General features: G+C 37.4%; 2 protein-coding genes across 2 annotated transcripts; one reads left to right on the top strand and one right to left on the bottom strand.

Annotated features, from left to right (window-relative positions):
• Positions 1-1,586: 1,586 nt before the first annotated feature.
• Positions 1,587-1,922, top strand: LOC142171868 (uncharacterized). The gene has a single exon (XM_075235575.1). It carries the CDS (start codon positions 1,587-1,589, stop codon positions 1,920-1,922), a length of 336 nt encoding a protein of 111 aa, XP_075091676.1.
• A 6,025-nt stretch (positions 1,923-7,947) lies between these two features.
• On the bottom strand, positions 7,948-10,593 carry LOC107813203 (short-chain dehydrogenase/reductase ARMGADRAFT_1018421-like). The gene is made up of 5 exons (XM_075234351.1): positions 10,198-10,593; positions 9,623-9,882; positions 9,173-9,266; positions 8,958-9,069; positions 7,948-8,415 (listed from the first exon to the last, which is right to left on the bottom strand). Exons 1-5 carry the CDS (start codon positions 10,334-10,336, stop codon positions 8,220-8,222), a joined length of 801 nt encoding a protein of 266 aa, XP_075090452.1. The 5' UTR covers positions 10,337-10,593; the 3' UTR covers positions 7,948-8,219.
• Between the last annotated feature and the right edge of the window lie 11,044 nt (positions 10,594-21,637).

Below are 21,637 nucleotides of genomic sequence, written 5' to 3'. Positions count from 1 at the left end.
AAAAACCTGAACTTAACTTGGGTAAAAAGTGACTTGGAAGACAAGTCATCCGCTGGAGTTAGAGTAGGATTCTACTTGTGCAAGTAGAATCCTACACGTTTTTGGCCAAAAACTAGTCTACTTAAGGAAGACTAATTTCACCCAATAACTCACTTTTTAGAGTTGTATTGTTCTTTTCCACTCAAAGCAAATTCGTCCAAGGTTTTACTAGGCATATAGCAGAAGACTGCAACCCTGGATTCTAGCTGTGTGGAGGATTTGTGCAACGATTTCAAGAGGTTAGTGCTTCTAATCTAGCAATTATAGCATTGTCTAGTTTACATGTATTTGATGCCTGGATTGTTTGCTTGCTTCCGCTGCACATGTTCTAACAATTGGTATTAGACGTCGTCTTACATCTAACTAGATAATGTAATACAATATGAATAGAGTAATATTAAAACGTATTGTTTAATGATAAATGTTTGGTATGATTATTCTATGTCAAAAACGTGATTGTATTTATTAGTATTTTAATTCTAAAATTATGAATTAATATACATATGCATAAACAGTGGTATTATATTTAATGAAAGTCTGTTTAATTACGTTTTTGATGAATAGCAGTGTTGGTTTTAATAAAAACGTAACTGTTTTTTCAGAGTACTATTAAATCTGTAATTATGGATTAATACATATATGCATAAACAGTAGATTAATACTATTAATCTATTTTTGTTGCGTTTTTTGTCCAAAATCACAGTGTTATATTAATAAAAATGTGTCTGTTTGGAATGCTATTAGTTATGAAATTATGGATTAATATACGAATTATGAACAATAGCGTTTGGAATGGTGAAAAGCATTCCACAATTCTGTTTGAACACGTTTTTATTAAATAATAATAAAAAATATTATTTTGAGTTCTGAAATCGTATTTTAACATACATCAATATATTATGTGATTTGAACCAGTCAAAATAATTAAAATCCTTAAAAACACCAAAACAGAATTCTACGAATAGGTCATGAATTTGGAATTCTGAAATTCTGTCGAACTCTGATTGACCTCAAATTTGGTAGGTTCGGGGTCATTTAGATGAGTTTTTGGCCATTTTTCTATTTTCTGGAAATTTTATTTATAAAAGATGTTTTTTTAAAAAGAAATCAGTGATGGTAGGGTTCAATACACATGGTTTTCAATCATGTTTTACAGTAATATAATGAATTTATATGTTGACATAGGTCTTCTTCCACATCGGATAAGTTTATTATAAATGATTACTGTAGTTTTGCCTCTAGTTATTTGATTACTTGTATTAACTCTCCAACTGAGTTACATGTTGATTCAATAAAACTAGAGTTTATAAAAGTGATATTTACCTATCTTAAATTAACAGTTTACTCTCCATCTCACTTGGTCCTGTTTTAATTTATAGGGTAAATATCTTACATAACTCATATATTTTGCATGAATAGTTAAGTTTCCCTAACGAATCTAACTATTCAATGAGTATGGTTATATGTGTAATATGCTATTTTTGAATTTAATTATTCTAAATACATAACTAATGATCTATTTAATGTGAATATCTCTCAGATTAACCATGTCTTCATTCAACCCACTTACCTCAATTTTGAACCAAAACAAGTTAGAAGGATCGAATTATGTTGACTGGAAAAGAAATCTTGATATTATCCTAACTGTTAACGGTTACAAATTTGTAATCACTGATGAATGCCCAGAAAAACCTGAAAATGCTACTGATGATCAGGTTAAGGCCTACGACAAATGGTTCAAGGTTGATGAGATGGCGCGATGTTACATTCTTACCTCTATGGCGAATGTTTTGCAACATCAGCATCAGTCTATGGGGTCTACTTACGACATGCTCGAAAGTCTCAAAGAGATGTTCAGTGAGCAAAATTGTGCGGCTAAGTAGGCTGCCATGAAATCCCTTTTGAACACCAAGATGGCTGAAGGATCATCGGTCATGGACCATGTTCTGAAGATGATGAGTCTTCTGAATGAACTGGAGGTCCTTGGAAGTGTGATTGATAATGAATCTCAAGTTGAGATGGTCTTACAGACTCTGCCTGACAGTTTTCAACAATTTCGCTTGAACTATAACATGAACAAAATGGATTTGTCACTGGAGAAATTATTGAATGAGCTGCAAGCAGCAGAATCTATTATCAAACAACAAGCTCCAATTGTGGCACTCAATGTTGAGAAAGCTTTAGTTTCTAAGTCGAAAGGCGGTAAGAAAAATAAGAAGGCTCAAAATGTCTTGGCAACTGGAGGTGCGGCTGGTGTGAAAAAACCCAAAGGAAAGTGCTATCATTGCAAGAAACCTGGGCATCACAAAAAGCAATGCCCTGCCTATCTGGCAAAGTTGAATAAGCAAGGTAATTCAAATTTACATGTCGTTGAAACTTGTTTAGCGGCTGTCTCTATCATGTTTTGATGTGTAGATTCAGGAGCCACTAATCATATCTGCACTACTTTACAGGGGTTTCAGGAAATGCGATGGCTAAGTAAGAATGAAATTTACGCTTTTCAAGCCAATGGCGAGCCAACACCAGCTTTAGCATTAGGAGATATTAGAGTTTCGTTTAGTAGTGATAGAGTTTTAGTTTTGAAAGATGTTCTCTATGTACCTTCTATTAGAAGGAATTTGATTTCGGTTTCGAAAATAATGGGTGCTGGTTATAATATTTATTTTGCTAATAACTCTGCTATTATTAAGTTTAATAAACATTTTATTTACATTGCTGCTAGAGTACATGACCTTTTCATTCTTGATATATCTCCTCCTCATGTGCTACAACAACCAAAAGAATTAAACAACATTAATCTGCCACATAAAAGAAAATGTATTTCTGAATTGAGCCAAACTTATTTATGGTACCTACATCTAGGTCATATAAATTTAAATAGGAATTTGAGATTGGTCTCTGATGGACCTTTGAGTTCATTGAAAGTGGAGTCACTGCCAATATGCGAATCCTGTTTAAAAGGTAAAATGACCATGAGACATTTTCCCTCAAAAGGAAATAGAGCCAGCAATAAGTTAGAATTAATTCACTATGATTTGGGTGGCCCTATAAATATACAAGCAATGGGTGGTTTTGAATATTTTGTGACTTTCATAGATGATTACTCAAAATATGGATACATTTATCTGTTACCCCGTAAGTCTGAATGCTTTAAGAAATTCAAGGAATTTAAGACGGAAACGGAGAAACGACATGATAAATTTATCAAAACATTGCGATCTGATCGTGGTGGTGAATACCTTTCTGCGTAATTCATTAAATACTTATCAAATTCTTGAATTACATCTCAATTATCTTCTCCAGGAACACCACAACAAAATGGTGTGGCAGAAAGAAGAAATAAGACCCTTATGGAGATGGTTAGATCAATGTTAAGTTATTCTGATTTACCTTCTTCTTTTTGGGGATATGCTTTAGAAACAACAAATTACATTCTAAATTTGGTTCCTTCAAAGTTAGTACCTACAACTCTAGTAGAATTATGGACTGGGTGCAAGCCAAGTTTACGGCATATTCGGGTTTGGGATTGTCCAGCACATGTACTGAAAGAGAAAACGGATAAATTGGAATCGAGAACAAAAGTATGTAATTTTATTGGATATCCAAAAAGAACTAAATGCGGTTTATTTTATTGTCCTAAAGAAAAGAAGGTAATTGTTATGACAAATGCCAGAATTTTAGAATAGGACTATTTAATGAACCATATTCCTAGAAGTAAACTAGTTTTACAAGAATTAAATAATGGAGTAACTAATGACTCATCTATGGAACGTATCCCGGAAGCGAGCATTGACATACCACTGCATTATCATAGTGGGAGAAATGCCAATAGGCAGCAGAATGCACAAGAGCAATTGTCTGACATCTCACTACCCCAAAGTAGTGGGAGTAATGTTGAGCAACCTCAGATTGTTGAGTAACCTGAAATTGTTCTACAGCCTGCACTCCGGGAAGAAGTTAATGATATCCCAACACCGCAAGGTATGGAGGATAACATTGCCACTTGAGTTCCGAAAAATGATGTTTTAATTCAACAACAAAATACAGCACCTGTAGTGAATAGCCGCAGTGGGAGAATTATAAGAAAATCTCTCTGTTTTGCGCTCTTGGGAAAATCTTATGATAGAATCCCTGAAGAGCCCAATACGGAACCTATTAATTACGATGAAGCACTACAGGATACAGATGCAGATAAATGGGTTGCTGCTATGAAATCTGAAATGGAGTCCATGTACTCCAATCAAGTCTAGGATCTTGTAGAACTACCTACTGGAGTCAAACCCATTAGTTGTAGATGGGTCTATAAGAAAAAGAGAGGAATGGATGAAAAAGTGCAAACTTTTAAAGCTAGGCTTGTTACAAAAGGGTTTACTCAAAAAGAAGGGATCGATTATGAGGAAACCTTTTTGCCAATAGCCATGCTTAAGTCCATTAGGATTCTCTTATCCATTGCTGCTCATTACGATTATGAGATTTGGCAAATGGATGTCAAGACGGTTTTTCTAAATGGAAGTCTTGATGAGTCCATCTATATGGCACAACTAGTTGGTTTCATAAAAAGTGACAATGAGCACATGTTGTGTAAATTAAAGAAATCTATTTATGGATTGAAACAAGCTTCTAGAGCATGGAACACAGTTTTGACACATCGATTAAAACCTTCGATTTTAATTAAATTTGAAAATGAGTCTTGTGTTTATATGAAGTGGGATGGAGATAAAGTAACATTTTTGGTTTTGTACGTAGATGATATTTTGCTCATAGGAAATAATGTGAGTATGTTGAATTCAACAAAGGAATGGTTGTCCTCACGTTTCGATATGAAAAACTTGGGATATGCGGCACATATCCTTGGGATCAAGCTTATGTGAGATCGCAAGCGAAGGATATTAGGCTTATCCCAAACACTTTATATTGATACTATTCTCACCAGGTTTAGCATGCAAGATTCCAAGAAAATATTTCTCCCTTTTAGACATGGAATCTCTCTGTTGAAAGATCAGTCCCCAAAAATGACTGATGAGATAGAAAAGATGAAGGTAATCCCTTATGCTTCTGTTGTAGGGAGTCTCATGTATGCTATGCTATGTACTAGACCTGATATCTGCTTTGTTGTTGGCATGGTTAGTATATTTCAGTCTAACCCTGGACGAGAATACTAGACTGTCGTTAAGCATATAATCAAGTACTTGAAAAGGACTAGGGATTATATGTTAGTGTATCACTCAGGTGATCTTGCACCCATTGGCTATACTGATTCAGATTTTCAGTCAGATAGAGATTCTAGAAAATCTACCTCAGGATATGTTTTTACCTTAGGAGGTGGAGCCATAAGTTGGAGGAGCATCAACCAATAATGTATTGATGATTACACCATGGAAGCCGAATATGTGGCTGCATCTAAGGCAGCTAAAGAGGTTGTTTGGCTCAAGAAATTTCTAAAAGAGTTTAATATAGTTCCTTCGGTTCAAGCACCGATTGTACTTTATTGTGACAATAGTGATGCAGTTGCAAACTCGAAGGAACCAAGAAGCCATAAAAGGAGTAAGCATATTGAGCGTAAATATCACTTAATTCGGGACATAACTTAGAGAGGTGATACAAGAGTGTTGAAGATTGCATCAGAGGACAATTTGGCAGACCCGTTTACAAAGAGCTTGACACAGAAGAGTTTTGACAATCATGTAGAAGGAATGATTATTAGAGTAGTAGACGCATGGTTATGAGCCTAAGTGGGAGATTGTTGGGATATTCTATTAACCATGCGGTTTAGACATAGTATTTTATTTTATTCTTTATGGAATAATTGTTTATTTAATTTATTCAATTCAATAAAGTACTATTTTAAATAGATTATTTGTTACATGTGTGTCCTTTTAGTTATGTAGTAGATAATTTAGTGTATGGAGTCTTAGCTCATGCATAGAAGAATAAATTGTCGGTTCACATAATTAATAAACTATGTTCACAATCAAAGATATTATTGGACAAAATATCTTGATGATTGTAGCACAAGATTATGGTATAATTTGTCTTGATTATGGGAGTGGTTTTACTCCTACTTCTTGTGCTAGTATACTTAGTGTATATTGAACGGACCAAGTAGAGAAAATATATTTTTGTACTGAATATATATAAAATATTTTCTCTAATTCATTAAATGAGCTTATACTCCTAATCTTGATATAATTATTATGATCAATATAATTTGTTTATTGTTTTGATTTATCAAAAGGTACGACTCTATTCAGAGTTAGTGTATGCCTAATAGATTGGACAATAACGAATAACATTAGTGAAATAATAATTAGTTGATAGAATCCATGACTTGGTTTTGAGTTTGACGATACCCCTTTATGTGAGCTTATAAGTTTTCATGTGAAAACCCGGCCAGTGAATTTTGTATCCGTCACATGAAATAGTTTACACAGAGTTATAAAGGATTTAATTAGTTGATTAAATTAAATTTTCAGTAATTTAATTTAATTAACTGGTATTTGAGATCTCAACACGGAGAGTTAAAATAAGTGTTACTGAATTTTTGAAATTCATATTGAGGAGTTCAATTGCAGTTTTTTTGGTGGAATAAACTGCAATTAATTATAGTAAGAATTATTCATGATAATTTCGAATTAATGCTATAATTAGTAGCCTCTTATTATTTCCGTGGTCCCTTCTATACCTAGTAAAAACCTGAACTTAACTTGGGTAAAAAGTGACTTGGAAGACAAGTCATCCGCTAGAGTTAGAGTAGGATTCTACTTGTGCAAGTAGAATCCTACACGTTTTTGGAGATGGCTTTTGGCCAAAAACAAGTCTACTTAATGAAGACTAATTTCACCCAATAACTCACTTTTTAGAGTTGTATTGTCTTGTCCACTCAAAGCAAATTCGTCCGAGGTTTTACTAGGGATATAGCAAAAGACTGCAGCCCTGGATTTTAACTGTGTGGAGGATTTGTGCAACGATTTCAAGAGGTTAGTGCTTCTAATCTAGCAATTATAGCATTGTCTAGTTTATATGTATTTGATGCCTGGATTGTTTGCTTGCTTCCGCTGCACATGTTCTAACAGCAACACTTGTCCCCCATCCAATTCCTATTACCCTTTAAGGCATGCGAGGAGGGAGAGTAAAAGCTATGAGTTCAGTCGAACCTACTAGCTTTGGTCCAAATCATAGATTTGTCTTAAGAAATTCATAGAATATATATAAATTATTAATTTAAATTTCAGTAACTTAAAAAATTAAGAATCTCGATCCCATATATAAGCTTTAAATCGTAGCTGTGCTTCTGAATGCATGGACCTTTTTCATATTAGATCTGTTCGCTCGGAACTCAAGTTGAACAGTAAGATACAGTTTAATTATAAACAACAAATGTACATGCATAGCTTGTATATTATATTTTCCCTCTATAGAAGAAATATATAGCACGTGATTTTTCTAACAAATTTGAGTCAAATTCAGAATTTAAAGTTGATAAATACATTTATATGTTCTTAAAATATTAATATACAATTATACGTGCATACCTAAACAAATATAATGCGATTTAACGTTCAAAATAATATATGAGTACACTTGCACTTAGCCTTTAGTCAGAATAGCGTGACTTCTCTTGTTTCCCATATAAGAGAAGTGTGCCTGAAAATTCAAAAGCGAGACCTACTTTCCGTTAATTCATAGCGGGTTTATTACACACCGAGAGGTCAATCACATTCCTTCAAATTCTCGAATATTTAACTTCCACACATAGATAGTGAAAACTTTTCTCACATATTGTCGGATCATTCAAAAGATATCCACAAATAAATATCAATAATAAGTCAAAGAAGTAATTTAAAAAATAAGACAAACAACCTACTGTAAAATTACATTGGTATTAAATAAAAAATATCACCGTTAGTATATACAAGTTAAATGCAATTATTATTCCATTGCCAAACCAAATTGACTTACAATGCCACAATTGTTCAATCACACTCTAATAACTAAAATGTACGTATATGTTCATATTAAAATTCTCAACGATCCTTTTTGATACATAAGGGCAACAATGGCAATGATGCAGCTATGATCTTGCCATTTTGCAGGTAACTAAAAATATAATACAGGAAGAAGAGAGGATAATATCACACCACTATATATAAGCCAGAAATATAAGTTGTTCATTATTTGATTTACATATATCTTTGGTTGGAGGGGTGGAGATCAATCTCTTGGGTCCAAGCGGATCGGTCTTGGATGTGCAAATACCAGTAGGTCTGAGCCAGCGCATCTGGGTCCATCCACCCCTCCCTCGCCCCTCCCCCGGTTTGTTGGTGCTGTTGTTCCCCAACCAATAAACTCTGCTGCGAACTTGATGCTATTGGCCCCCTGCATATTACAATTTATATTACCGCATTTGAAGACTCCATCAGTCATGTTTCTTTTGGAGGTTAAGGTCCATGTCCCCTTCCTTTTTGTAATTTTTTACATGTGAGTAGAAATGTTAAGGGTTGAGCCTAGCCCAACACCAACGGCACTAGCCTTGGTGATGGATTAATATTTAAAAAAAAATTATATTACCGCAAAGCTTTTAAGTTTTATGCATTATTGACCTAAAAGTTATTCACGACGTAATCAGGTTCCATGTAATTAGTAAATACAAATAAACATTTATGATAAGCATTATTGATAACTGAATCCATCACTGAATGCATTAAATGATAAATTTATGCCTCGTTGAAGGCCAAAAGGCAAAATGAAATCCAAAAAGATATCCTAACTTTGCCAGGAATGAGTGGACATTGTTATAAAGGTAAATACAGCTAAAATATATTGTGGAATATAGAATCTTGGACAGGCAGTTTGAGAAATTCAAGAGGAAACTATATATATATATATATATGAAAAAGGTGTAGAGAACAAAGACAAACCGAGGCGTGCCAACGATGCCGTGGATGATGACATGCGCCACGTGTACTCCAAGAGGTTGAAACTCCTTGGCTAGACATTGAGATAAGGCTCTCATTGCAAATTTCCCACAGCCTGACATTTTTTCTCTTTAGTATCATCAAATTGAGTTGTAGATTTAAAGTGCAACAAAACGAAAACAATAAAAGGAAATCAACCCCAGAAAATTATCACATACATAACTCAGAATAACCGGCAATGCCACTAAGAGAAGCTGAACAACCAGTAAAAAGAATTGTCCCTCTTCCTCTTTCCACCATACCTGCAAGTACCTGAGATTTTCAATTCCAAAATGGTCCAAACCTCATTATTCAACACGTTGGAAGTCAACTCAAATATTCCTATTAGGTTAGGCAATGCACCAGGAATTCACCCGACTAATCTAACCAAACCAATGGCAGTGAATATTGAGTTTAATTGTATACATTAAGAGTGTAAAATAATTCTACACTATTAGGTTACTTAAAAGAAAATTACTAGTAATTATTTATAATAAGTGTGCTTAGTGATATGAAAATAAAATATTTCACCTACTACAACAAATTAAGATACACTGATAGAACAAAAAAACTTGTACACAAATCAATACATACAAATTAATTACATGTTGGTATTTAAAATTTGAGACCTGTTGAGCGCAGTGGAAGGCGCCGACGGAGGAGACGGCGAGAGATTTCTCAAAATGTTCTACTTTAATGTCTGTGAAGTTTGTGGGGTGCCAAGATATTGGCTGGTAGGCGTTGTAAACCAACACTTCCACAAAGCCCAGTGATAGAACTCCCTCAAATGCTTCTCTTATGCTTCGGGAATCGGAACAGTCTATCCTGATGGCAAAGACCTGAGCTTTTTCTTCTCTCGCTATCTCATCTGCAAATCTTGATAATCTACCTGTTGGAATAAACAGCATAAAATATAACTCTAGTAAATTGCACTTGTATCATCTATACATATTGCTTTATCGCTAAATAGAGCTTCATTCTTGTTTAATTATACCAAGAAACAGAAGCGAATCAACGATTTAATTTGAGTCACTAAACGAGCGTGATCTAGTTATATGTAGCCATTTTAAACTACTTTAATCACACATATATAATTCGAAGTAAAAATAATGAGTTCAGTTGAACTCCCAAATTAACATTGGAGAGATCGTCTCTGCCAAAAGATGTAAGAAAGAAAGGTTGATACTTGATAGAGATCACTAACCTAAGTCACGGGCGAGGATTGCAACAGTATAGCCTTCGTGGGCGAACTTGCGGGCAATAGAGCGGCCGAGTTTTGGCCCCACACCAACAATGGCAGCAATATTCCCTCTGGATGAGGCTGAACTCGCCATGCTCCGCATCTTCTAATTTTGGCCCTCCGTTTTGTTTCAATTTTATTGAATGTCCCAAAGGTATCTATTTTCACTCTGTATTTGTGTACTTAGATTAATAAAAACACTAGACCCACAACGTACGAAACAGCAAAATCAAATGCAGCTACTTGTTCTTAATCAATCCAACTTCTCGATCGCTTGCTGCCTCCTACGGAAGAGGCAATAGTGAACAAGAACTGTAGGATTAATTTACAGAGTTTCTACATATATATGCAAGCGATCATCGGATGAATATTTATGTGGCGTATACATATACCTCTTTGGCAGTCTCATAGCTAGTGTAGTACACTACTTCTTCCGTCTACTTTTACTTATCGCGTTTTGACTATTCACGTTCTTTAAAAAATAATAAATGAAATGCATAATTTACCATGATATCTATATTAATTGATGAATATTTTATTGGATTTGAGAAAATAATTTAAAATGAGTAATAAATAATATGGGTATAACAAAGAATTTTTTTTTGTCTTCTCTTAATATGCATAAAGTAATAAATAAAAATTAAAATCTATTTTTAGTTTACTCAACTAAAACTCACTCGCTAATGATTGCGCCTACTGACAAGTTTGAATAGTACTTATTAATAAATAACTGCCGCATGGTCCCATTCTAAATTCATTACAACAGTATAAACTGGAAAACCTCCAAAGGTAGTTATTACATGGAAGTATTGAATTTACTCAAGCTTCATTAGGTTTTATAGAAAGATTAGAGAGCCAATAATGGATTCATACATTATCCCTCTTTTTTATGACGAAAAAATACTTGTAAAATAACATAAATTTGGAATAATCCCTAAATTTTGTTTTTGTACACTTCTACAATTCTATGTAATGTATAGTTAATTATATATATACTAATGAAGCTTATTTCAAGGAGTGTTAATAAAAATCCTAAAAATTAAAATAATGACAAAATATTATGATTTGTAAATTGAGAAAGTAAAAAAATGTAGTTATTAGAAAGACCACTTTCTCTTTGCCCTTCTCACAATAATTTGAAACTTTTCTGAAACTTTTAGTACATTATCCTGCCATTTAAAGCATGCTTTTATGAGATACATTTTGTTGAGTAACTACAACATTACATTAGAGATTAAAACAGAATTTAAGGAAGAAAATTAGCAAGTATTACCTTCTATATGGTTAATTGGTTTAAATTTCTTGGCAAGACCTTCACAATGCAAGTCAAGCTTTAAGACAATGGTGTGATAGAGTTGTCATTCTTTATTTTTCCAAGGAAGTCACTACCAAACTTGTTCTCCTGGAATCATTCTTCTTTTCTCCTCCTTATTTGCTTTTCCTTCTTTTGTTTGTTTTTTCAAAACCAAAAGGAAAAAACGAATCTTTGAGTATTATGAACCAAATGAAAACAAACTAAAATATTGAGAAAGAGTTCAGAAAGTGTTGGAGACAGACATGTTATGAATGTATTTAAAGAATTATGAGTATTAGAAGAGAAGTAGATTAAGACAGAGAATAAAATCTAAAGTAAATTGGAAAAAAGATTTAGTCGTGTAAGATTAAATGTAATGACCTAACCGGTCATTTTAACTTGTAGAACCCCGTTCCCTAAAATAAAATTTTTCGTATGTGCTTTTAATGATTATTGACTTGCGGGGATAGTTGGTTCGGGATTTGGAAGTGTTTGGGTTGAAATCGGAACACTTGGTTCTTTAAGTTAGCTTTAAATGGCCAAGTTTGACTTCGGTCAACATTTTGAGAAAACGATCCCGGAATCGGGATTTGACTGTTCCAATAGGTTCGTATGATGATTTTGGACTTGGACGTATATTCGAATCGGGTTTTGGATAACCCAGGAGCGTTTTGACGCTTAATAGTAAAAATTAACTATTTAAAGGTTTAAATTTCATTAAATTTGGTTTGGAATAGGTTTTTGAGTAATTGAAGTCCGTTTGGAATTCCGAGTTTGAGAATAGTTCCGTATAGTGATTTAAGACTTGCACGCAAAATTTTATGTCATTCCTAGTGGTTTAAGTATATTTCGGAGCATTGGAAGTAAATTGAAGAACTTAAAATTTCTTAAGTTTGAATCAATTTGGTTTGAGGTATGATTCTTGGATTTGATGTTGTTTTACACATTTCGAGTGTTCGAGCGAGTCTATTTTATGATTTTAAACTTGTTGGTATATTTGGACGGGGGTCCCGGGGGCCCCGAGTGTCAATCAGACGAGGCTCGGACCAAGTTGGAAGTTGGGATCCAAAACTGAAGCTCCCAGCTATTGTCAGAATCGCACCTGCGCTTGGCCAGCCGCAAGTGCGACATTCACAGGTGCGGTAGTAGCTCGCAGATGCGAGTCCTTGTGCGCAGAAGCGGAAAAAGGGGAGGGGGCAGTGGACTGCAGATGCGGAGGATTTGCGCACCTACGAACGCGTAGGTGCGCAGAAGCGACCTTGGCCCAGACGAGTGAAACTCGCACCTGCGAGGAGTTTCCGTAGGTGCGAAAGCCACAGGTGCGGTATACTGTCTGCAAGTGCGGAAATGCCTGTTGGGCAGAATGGTTAAAAAGTCAGGGCTCAAACATTTTGAGCCTTTTTTCCCTCCATTTCCGAGCGATTTCAGAGCCTTTGAGAGGGGGATTTCAACTAGCAATTTGAAGGTAAGTTAATTCTACACCCCTTGAGTTAAATACATAGATTATGGGTAGATTATAACTAGTAAATCTTAGAAATCAAAGGTTTAGATGAAAAATCTAGATTTTTATAAAAATGAGATTTTAACTACGAAAATAGTTATAGAATTGGATAGAAATTATATAATTGAGTTCTTGAGATTATGGGTAACGTTTTCATCCCAAAATTGCTCGGGTGAATTTTAGGAATATTATCATTTTAGATAGGGTAATTTATTTAATAGATGAATTTCGAATTATTGAACATTTATTAATTATTTTGTATGATATTTGGATAGCTTCGGATTTTTCGGCGTTGAATCGAGAATTTTACGCGACGCGGTAATCGGAAAGTGGACTTTGAGACAAGGTAAGTCTCTTGTCTAATCTTGTGAGGGAAAAATTATCCCATAGGGATTAAATTGAATAATTATTGCTAATTGCGGGAGCTACGTACGCACGAGGTGACGAGAGTCAGTGCGTAGCTACTATTAATGCTAAAGTCCGGGTAGTTTAGGACTCAAAGCATGAATTACTTGTGTAAATTGTATTCTTTGTTTAATTAATATATATATATATATATATATATATATATATATATATATATATATATATATATATATATTGTGAATTGTTAGATAAAAATATTAAAGGATGGAAATCTCTTATATACTTGATTTGTTTTCTGATTAAATTAATTAATTGTTAAGAGAAATTATTCTTCCTCCTGAATTTATCTTATAATAAATATACTCTCCTTCCGGAGGTACATAAGAAAGTGTCCTCCTTTCTTGTGGAGCGGGCCGAACGCCTCGGCAGGATAGATGCATCTATGAATCGTGTCGCACGTCCCTCGGCAGTGTACACGACACTCTGGATCGGGCAGTACATCCTCAACAGAAATCATGCTTAATAATAATAATCACACGATACCTTAATAGTTTATTTCATCTTGCGAAGCTAATTGATAAATTGGAGAATCCTTGAAATTTAATGAATTATTATGCCTGCTTTAAGGAATTAATTGTTATTCCTATAAGTGAGATTAATTGATAAATTGAAAATTATTTGAATTGAAGGAATTTAATTAATATATTGAGAATTGTTGCATTTGAAGGAATTTGATGATTTTTGCTGGTTAAATAAACTATTGTAAATTCTATGAATCATGTTGATTTAGATATTCTAGTTGTATTTTAATTATTATTTTTATTGACCCGTAGTGAGTGTCAAAGTCGGCCATCTCGTCTCTACCACTTTGAGATTAGGCTTGATACTTACTAGATACACGTTGCTTACGTACTCATACTACACTTGTTGCACTTTTTGTGCAGGACCTGAGGCAAGTACTAGTGGGGGACCTATCGTCTTACACCCACCTTATCTAGGGGCATAGTGGTGAGCTGCCTTTCTGAGCCGTTCTGCAGCTACTAGTGTCTCTCCTTGTATTTTTCATTCTGTCTATTTTCATTTCAGACAGTAGTAGAAAATTTTGTATAATCTACTAAATGCTCGTACACTTGTGACACCAGGTCTTGGCACACACATTGGTAGAATTTGGAGTTTATATTTTTCTTGGATTTAAATTTTATCGATATATGTTTAATTTTTTAGTTGGCTTGCCTAGCTATAGTGTTGGGCCTCATCACGGCCTATAGGTGAAATTGGGTTGTGACAATATGGTATCAGAGCACTAGGTCCACGTAGGTCTCACAAGTTATGAGCATGCCTAATAGAGTCTTGTGGATCGGTACGGAGACGTATGTACTTATCTTCGAGAGGCTTTAGGGTATTAGGAAACTACCTTTCTTTATATTCCATCGTGCAATTAATGTAGTACTAAATATCCTTCTCTTATTCTCTCACAAATAGTGAGAACGCGCTCGAATGAGGTTCCAGACCAGGGAAGAGACCGAAGGAGGGCTCCAGCCCGTGGTAGAGGGCGAGGACGTCCCAGGACTGTTCCAGTTATGCCGCCAGTGGGTCCAGTAGAGAACCCCATTATTGAGGAACATGATAAGGTGCCTGTGGCAGAGCTAGCTCGGTGGATTTCGCATCTGCACCGGGATTTCAGGATGTCATGGGTCGTATGCTGCGGTTCATGGACAATATGACTCAGGACGGTTTATTTCCTGTAGACCCAGCCACATCTCAGGCGGGCGGGGGAGCACAGACCCCTACCGTACAGGCTCATGGACAGGCAACTGCTGTATATCAGACCTAGGGTGCACTACCCGTGGGTAGAGCCTAGCGAGTGGCAACAACTACACCTGAGCCCAGACCAGCTGTAGCCGCTGTCCCACAGAAACTATTGCACCGATGGACTAGACTACATCCTCCTGTCTTTGGGGGTGAGCGACATGAGGATCCCCAGGATTTCATTGATCGGTGCAAGGATAGACTGTACAACATGAGGATATTGGAGTCTCATGGGGTAGACTTTGCTACTTTTCAGCTAGAGGGCAGAGCCCGTAGATGGTGGCAGTCTTATGTTCTTGGCAGACCAGCAGATTCTCCTCCCATAACTTGGGACAGGTTCACCCGTATCTTCCTGGACAGATATATTCCACCCTCCCAGTGGGAAGAGATGCGGTTTCAGTTTGAGCAGCTCCAGCAGGGTTAGAGGATTGAGGGTGTGCGTCAGCGGAGCCGATAGCAGATTATGAGAGATAAGCGGTTCAAGTACTCTGGAGAGTTCAGAGGTGCTCCGTCTGGGGGCAGAGGCCTGTTCGTGATGGGGGCAGTCCCAGCAGGACCCCATATCCAGCACTACCACCTCCTCGTGGTGCTCCAGTGCAACCTTATCTCAATGCTATACTAGAGAGTTCTTACCGCCCAACAGCTATTCAGGATCACTTATTCAGTTCCCCAGGGCCAGACACTTAGTCAGCAACCCATCGCACCGAAGAGTTGTTACGAGTGCGGGGATCCCAGTCACATGGGGAGATTTTGCCCCAGGCTCCGGGATAGACCAGTACAGCAGGGTTAGCAGCCTATACTTACCGGACTAGTTCCTCCATCAGTAGTCCGACCACCAAGAGGTGAAGGACAGGTGGGTAGGGGCCGTCCTAGAGGTAGAGTTCAGCCTGGCGGAGGCCAGCCAGTTGGCACTCCAGCTCGGTTCTATGCTTTTCCGGCTAGACCAGATGCAGAGACCTCAGATGCTGTGATTACAGGTATTATTTCTGTTTGCGGCAAGTATACCTCAGTATTATTTGATCTAGGATCCACATATTCATATGTGTCATCTTTATTTTCTCCATTCCTGGGTGTTTCTCGTGAGTCCTTGAGTACTCCTGTTTATGTGTCCACTCCTGTAGGCGATTTTGTTATTGTGTACCAGATCTACCGGTCTTGTATTATTACATTATGTGGTTATGAAACTAGAGAAGATCTCTTATTGCTCGAGATGACCGATTTTGAAATTATTCTAGGTATGGATTGGTTATCTCCATATCATGTTATTCTATATTGTCATGCCAAAACTGTTACCTTGGTTATTCCATCTTTGCCTAGGCTGGAGTGGAAGGGTTCGTCTGTTAGTTCATTTAATCGGGTTATTTCTTTTATGAAGGCTCAACACCTGGTTGAGAAGGGTTGTTTAGCTTATCTAGCTTATGTTCGGGATACTATTTCAGAGACTCCGACTATTGATTCAGTGCATGTAGTTCGGGAGTTCCCTGATGTATTTCCTTCAGATCTTCCAGGTATGCCACCTGATCGTGATATTGATTTCTGTATTGACTTGGCTCCAGATACCCAGCCTATATCTATCCCACCGTATCGCATGGCTCCGAAAGAATTGAAAGAACAGCTTGGGGAGTTACTAGCAAAAGGGTTCGTCAGACCAAGTGTATCGCCTTGGGGTGCACCGATATTATTTGTGAAGAAGAAGGATGGAACAATGCGGATGTGTATCGATTATCGCCAATTGAACAAAGTCACTATTAAGAACAAGTACCCGTTGTCGCGTATTGATGATCTATTTGACCAGTTGCAGGGTGCTAGGGTGTTCTCTAAGATTGACTTGAGGTCGGGGTACCATCAGTTGAAGATTCGGGATTCAGATGTTCTGAAGACTACTTTTCGGATTAGATATGGTTATTATGAGTTTCTGGTGATGTCCTTCGGTTTAACTAATGCCCCGACAACGTTTATGGATTTGATGAACAGGATATTTAGGCCATATATTGATTCGTTTGTCATTGTCTTCATTGATGACATCTTGATTTACTCATGCAGTAAGGAAGAGCACGAGCAGCATATGAGAGTGGTGCTTCAGACGTTGCGGGAACAAAAGCTATATGCTAAGTTTTCCAAATGTGAGTTCTGGCTAGAGTCTGTAGCATTTTTGGGGCATATTGTATCGGGCGAGGGTATTAAGTTTGATCCCAAAAATATTGAGGTAGTTCAGAATTGGCATTGTCCCACTTCGGCGACCGAGATCAGGAATTTTTTGGGTTTAGCAGGTTATAATCGTCGATTCGTAGAAGGTTTTTCATCTATTGCAGTGCCTTTGACCAAATTAACCCAGAAGGGTGCTTCGTTCCGATGGTCCGATGATTGTGAGGTGAGCTTTCAGACGCTCAAGACAGCATTGACTACAACACTAGTGTTAGTGTTGCCTTCCGGCTCGAGGATGTATACAATGTATTGTGACGCTTCACGTGATGGTTTGGGTTGTGTATTAATTCAGGAAAACCGAGTTATTGCATATGCTTCACGTCAGCTGAAGCCCCACGAGAAGAATTATCTAGTATATGATTTGGAGTTAGCTGCAATTGTTCACACTTTTAAGATTTGGAGGCATTATCTTTTTGGGGTGTCCTGTAAAGTTTATACTGATTATCGCAGTTTGCAGCATTTGTTCAAGCAGAGGGACCTAAATTTGAGGCAGCGCAGATGGCTGGAATTACTGAAAGATTATGATATTACAATCCTATATCATCCGGGTAAAGCAAATGTGGTTGCAGATGTCTTGAGTAGAAAGGCGGAGAGTATGGGTAGTTTGGATTTCATTTCAGCAGAAGAGAGGCCATTAGCTTTGGATATCTAGTCCTTGGCCAACAGACTTGTGAGGCTAGATATTTCAGAGCCCAGTTGAGTTCTTGCATGTGTCATAGCTCAGTCTTCACTATTTGAGAAGATCAAGGCTCGCCAGTATGATGATCCATACTTAATGGTTCTTCGAGAAACGGTACTACGACGTGGTACCAAGGAAGTTACTAATTGTGCGGATGGTGTTCTGCGACTCTAGGATCGTCTGTGTGTTCCTAATGTGTATGAACTGAGGAAAAAGATCATGGAGGAGGCAAGCAGTCTTCGGTACTCTATTCATCCAGGTGCTACGAAGATGTATCGTGACTTAAGGTAGCATTATTGGTGGAGACGAATGAAAAAGGACATAGTTGAGTTTGTAGCTAGGTGTATAAATTGCCAGCAAGTTAAATATGAGCACCAGAGCCCCGACGGCCTACTTCGGCAGATGACTATATCAGAGTGGAAATGAGAACGCATCACTATGGACTTTGTTGTTGGGTTGTCGTGGACCTTGCGGAAGTTTGATGCAGTTTGGGTCATCGTTGACAGGTTGACCAAGTCGGTACATTTTATTCCTGTTGTGACTACGTATACTTCAGAGAGGTTGGCCCAGATTTATATTTAGGAGATAGTACGGTTGCACGGTGTGCCAATTTCTATCATATCGGATAGAGGTTCTCAGTTTACTTCACATTTCTAGAGAGCACTACAGGGTGAGTTGGGGACCCATGTAGAGCTCAGCACAACCTTTCATCCGCAGACCGACAGGCAGTCAGAGCGGACAGTTCAGATTTTGGAGGATATGCTCAGGGAATGTGTGATTGACTTTGTAGGTCAGTGGGATCGTTTCCTGCCTTTGGCCGAGTTTGCTTATAATAACAGTTACCAATCCAGCATCGAGATGGCTCCATTTGAGGCTTTATATGGTCGTCGATGTCGTTCGCCTATCAGATGGTTTTAGCCCGGTGAGGCTAAGTTATATGGTACTGATTTGGTGAAGGATGCCTTGGAAAAGGTAAAGTTGATTCAGGAGCGACTTTGTACAGCACAATCCAGACATAAGAGTTACGCGGATCAAAAAACACGTGATTTATCATTTATGGTAGGTGAAAACGTTCTCTTGAAGGTTTCACCGATGAAGGGAATTATGAGATTCGGGAAGAAGGGCAAATTGAGCCCAAGGTTTATACGCCCACTTGAGGTGTTGAGACGAGTTGGGGAGGTTGCTTATGAGCATGCATTGCCTCCCAGTCTATCGGGAGTTCATTCGGTTTTCCATGTATCTATGCTCCCGAAGTATCATGCCGACCTATCACATGTGTTAGACTTCAGCATAGTTCAGCTAGATAATAGCTTGGGTTATGAAGAGGATCCAGTTGCCATTATTGATAAACAAGTTCGCCAGTTGAGGTCCAAGAGGATTTCTACAGTAAAAGTCCAGTGGAGGGGCCAACCAGTCGAAGAAGTGACTTGGGAGGCTGAGGAAACCATGTGGAACAGATATCCACACTTATTCAGCACTTCAGGTATAATTCTAAACCCTTTCGAGGACGAACGTTTATTTAAGAGGTGGAGAATGTAATGACCTAACCGGTCATTTTAACTTTTAGAACCCCGTTCCCTAAAATAAATTTTCCCGTATGTGTTTTTAATGATTATTGACTTGCGGGGATGGTTGGTTCAGGATTTGGAAGTGTTTGGGTTGAAATCGGAACACTTAGTTCTTTAAGTTGGCTTAAAATGGCCAAGTTTGACTTCAATCAACATTTTAAGAAAACGACCCCGGAATCGGGATTTAACGGTTCCAATAGGTTCGTATGATGATTTTGGACTTGGGCGTATGTCTGAATCGGGTTTTGGATAACCCGGGAGCGTTTTGACGCTTAATAGTAAAAATCAACTATTTGAAGGTTTAAAATTCTTTAAATTTGGTTTCGAGTAAGATTTTGAGTAATTGAAGTCCGTTTGGAATTCCGAGTTTGGGAATAGTTCCGTATTTCGTGTCATTCCGAGTAGTTTAAGTATATTTCGGCGCATTAGAAGTAAATTGAAGAACTTGAAATTTCTTAAGTTTGAATCAATTTGGTTTGAGGTAAGATTCTTAGATTTGATGTTGTTTTACACGTTCTGAGAGTTCGAGCGAGTCCATTTTATGATTTCAACATTGATGGTGTGTTCGGACGGGGTCCCGGGGCCCCCGAATGTCAATCGGACGAGGCTCGGACCAAGTTGGAAGTTGGGAGTCAAAACTGAAGCTCCCAGCTAGTGTTAGAATCGCACCTGCGCTTGGCTAGCCGCATGTGCGACATTCACAGGTACGGCAGTTGCTCGCAGGAGCGTACCTCGCAGATACGAGTCCTTGTGCGCATAAGCGAAAAAGAGGGAGGTGGCAGTGGACCGCAGATCTGGTGGATTTGCTCACCTGCGAACGCGCAAATGCGAAGAAGGGTGTGCAGAAGCGACCTTGGCCCAGGCGAGTGAAACTCGCACCTGGGAGGATTTTCCACAGGTGCGAAAGCCGTAGGTGCGGTACACTGTCCGCAGATGCGGAAATGCATGTTGGGCAGAATGGTTAAAATGTCGGGGCTCAGACATTTTGAGCCCATTCTTCCTCCATTTCCGAGCGATTTCAGAGTTTTTGAGAGGGGGATTTCAACTAGCAATTGGAAGGTAAGTTAATTCTACACCCCTTGAGTTAAATACATAGATTATGGGTAGATTATAACTAGTAAATCTTAGAAATCAAAGGTTTAGATGAAAAACCTAGATTTTTATAAAAATGAGATTTTAACCACGAAAATGGTTATAGAATTGGATAGAAATTATATAATTGAGTTCTTGAGATTATGGGTAACGTTTTCATCCCAAACCTTTTCGGGTGAATTTTAGGAATATTACCATTTCCGATAGGGTAATTTATTTAATAGATGAATTTCTAATAATTGAATATTTATTAATTATTTTGTATAATATTTGGATAGCTTCGGATTTTTCAGGACCGAATCGAGAATTTTACGCGACGCGGTAATCGAAAAGTGGACTTTGAGATAAGGTAAGTCTCTTGTCTAATCTTGTGAGGGGAAAATTATCCCATAGGGATTAAATTGAATAATTTTTGCTAATTGCGGGGGCTACGTACGCACGAGGTGGCGAGAGTCCGTGCGTAGCTATATTAATGCTAAAGTTCGGGTAGTTTAGGACTCAAAGCTTGAATTTTTGATTAAATTAATTAATTGTTAAGATAAATTATTCTTCCTCCTGAATTTATCTTATTATAAATATACTCTCCTTACGGAGGTACATAAGAAAATGACATCTTTTCTTGTGGAGCGGGCCGAATGCCTCGACAGGATATATGCATCTATGGATCGTGCCGCACGTCCCTCGGCAGTGTACACGACACTCTGGATTGGGTCGTACGTCATCGGCAGAAATCGTGGTTAATAATAATAATCACATGATACCTTAATAGTTTATTTCAGCTTGCGAAGCTAATAGATAAATTGGAGAATCCTTGAAATTTAATGAATTATTATGCCTGCTTGTTAAGGAATTAATTGTTATTCCTGTAAATGAGATTAATTGATAAATTA

This window comes from Nicotiana tabacum, chromosome 17, assembly GCF_000715075.1.
Source record: "Nicotiana tabacum cultivar K326 chromosome 17, ASM71507v2, whole genome shotgun sequence".
Classification (NCBI taxonomy): domain Eukaryota; kingdom Viridiplantae; phylum Streptophyta; class Magnoliopsida; order Solanales; family Solanaceae; genus Nicotiana; species Nicotiana tabacum.
This window is presented reverse-complemented; position numbering and strand designations above follow the sequence as displayed.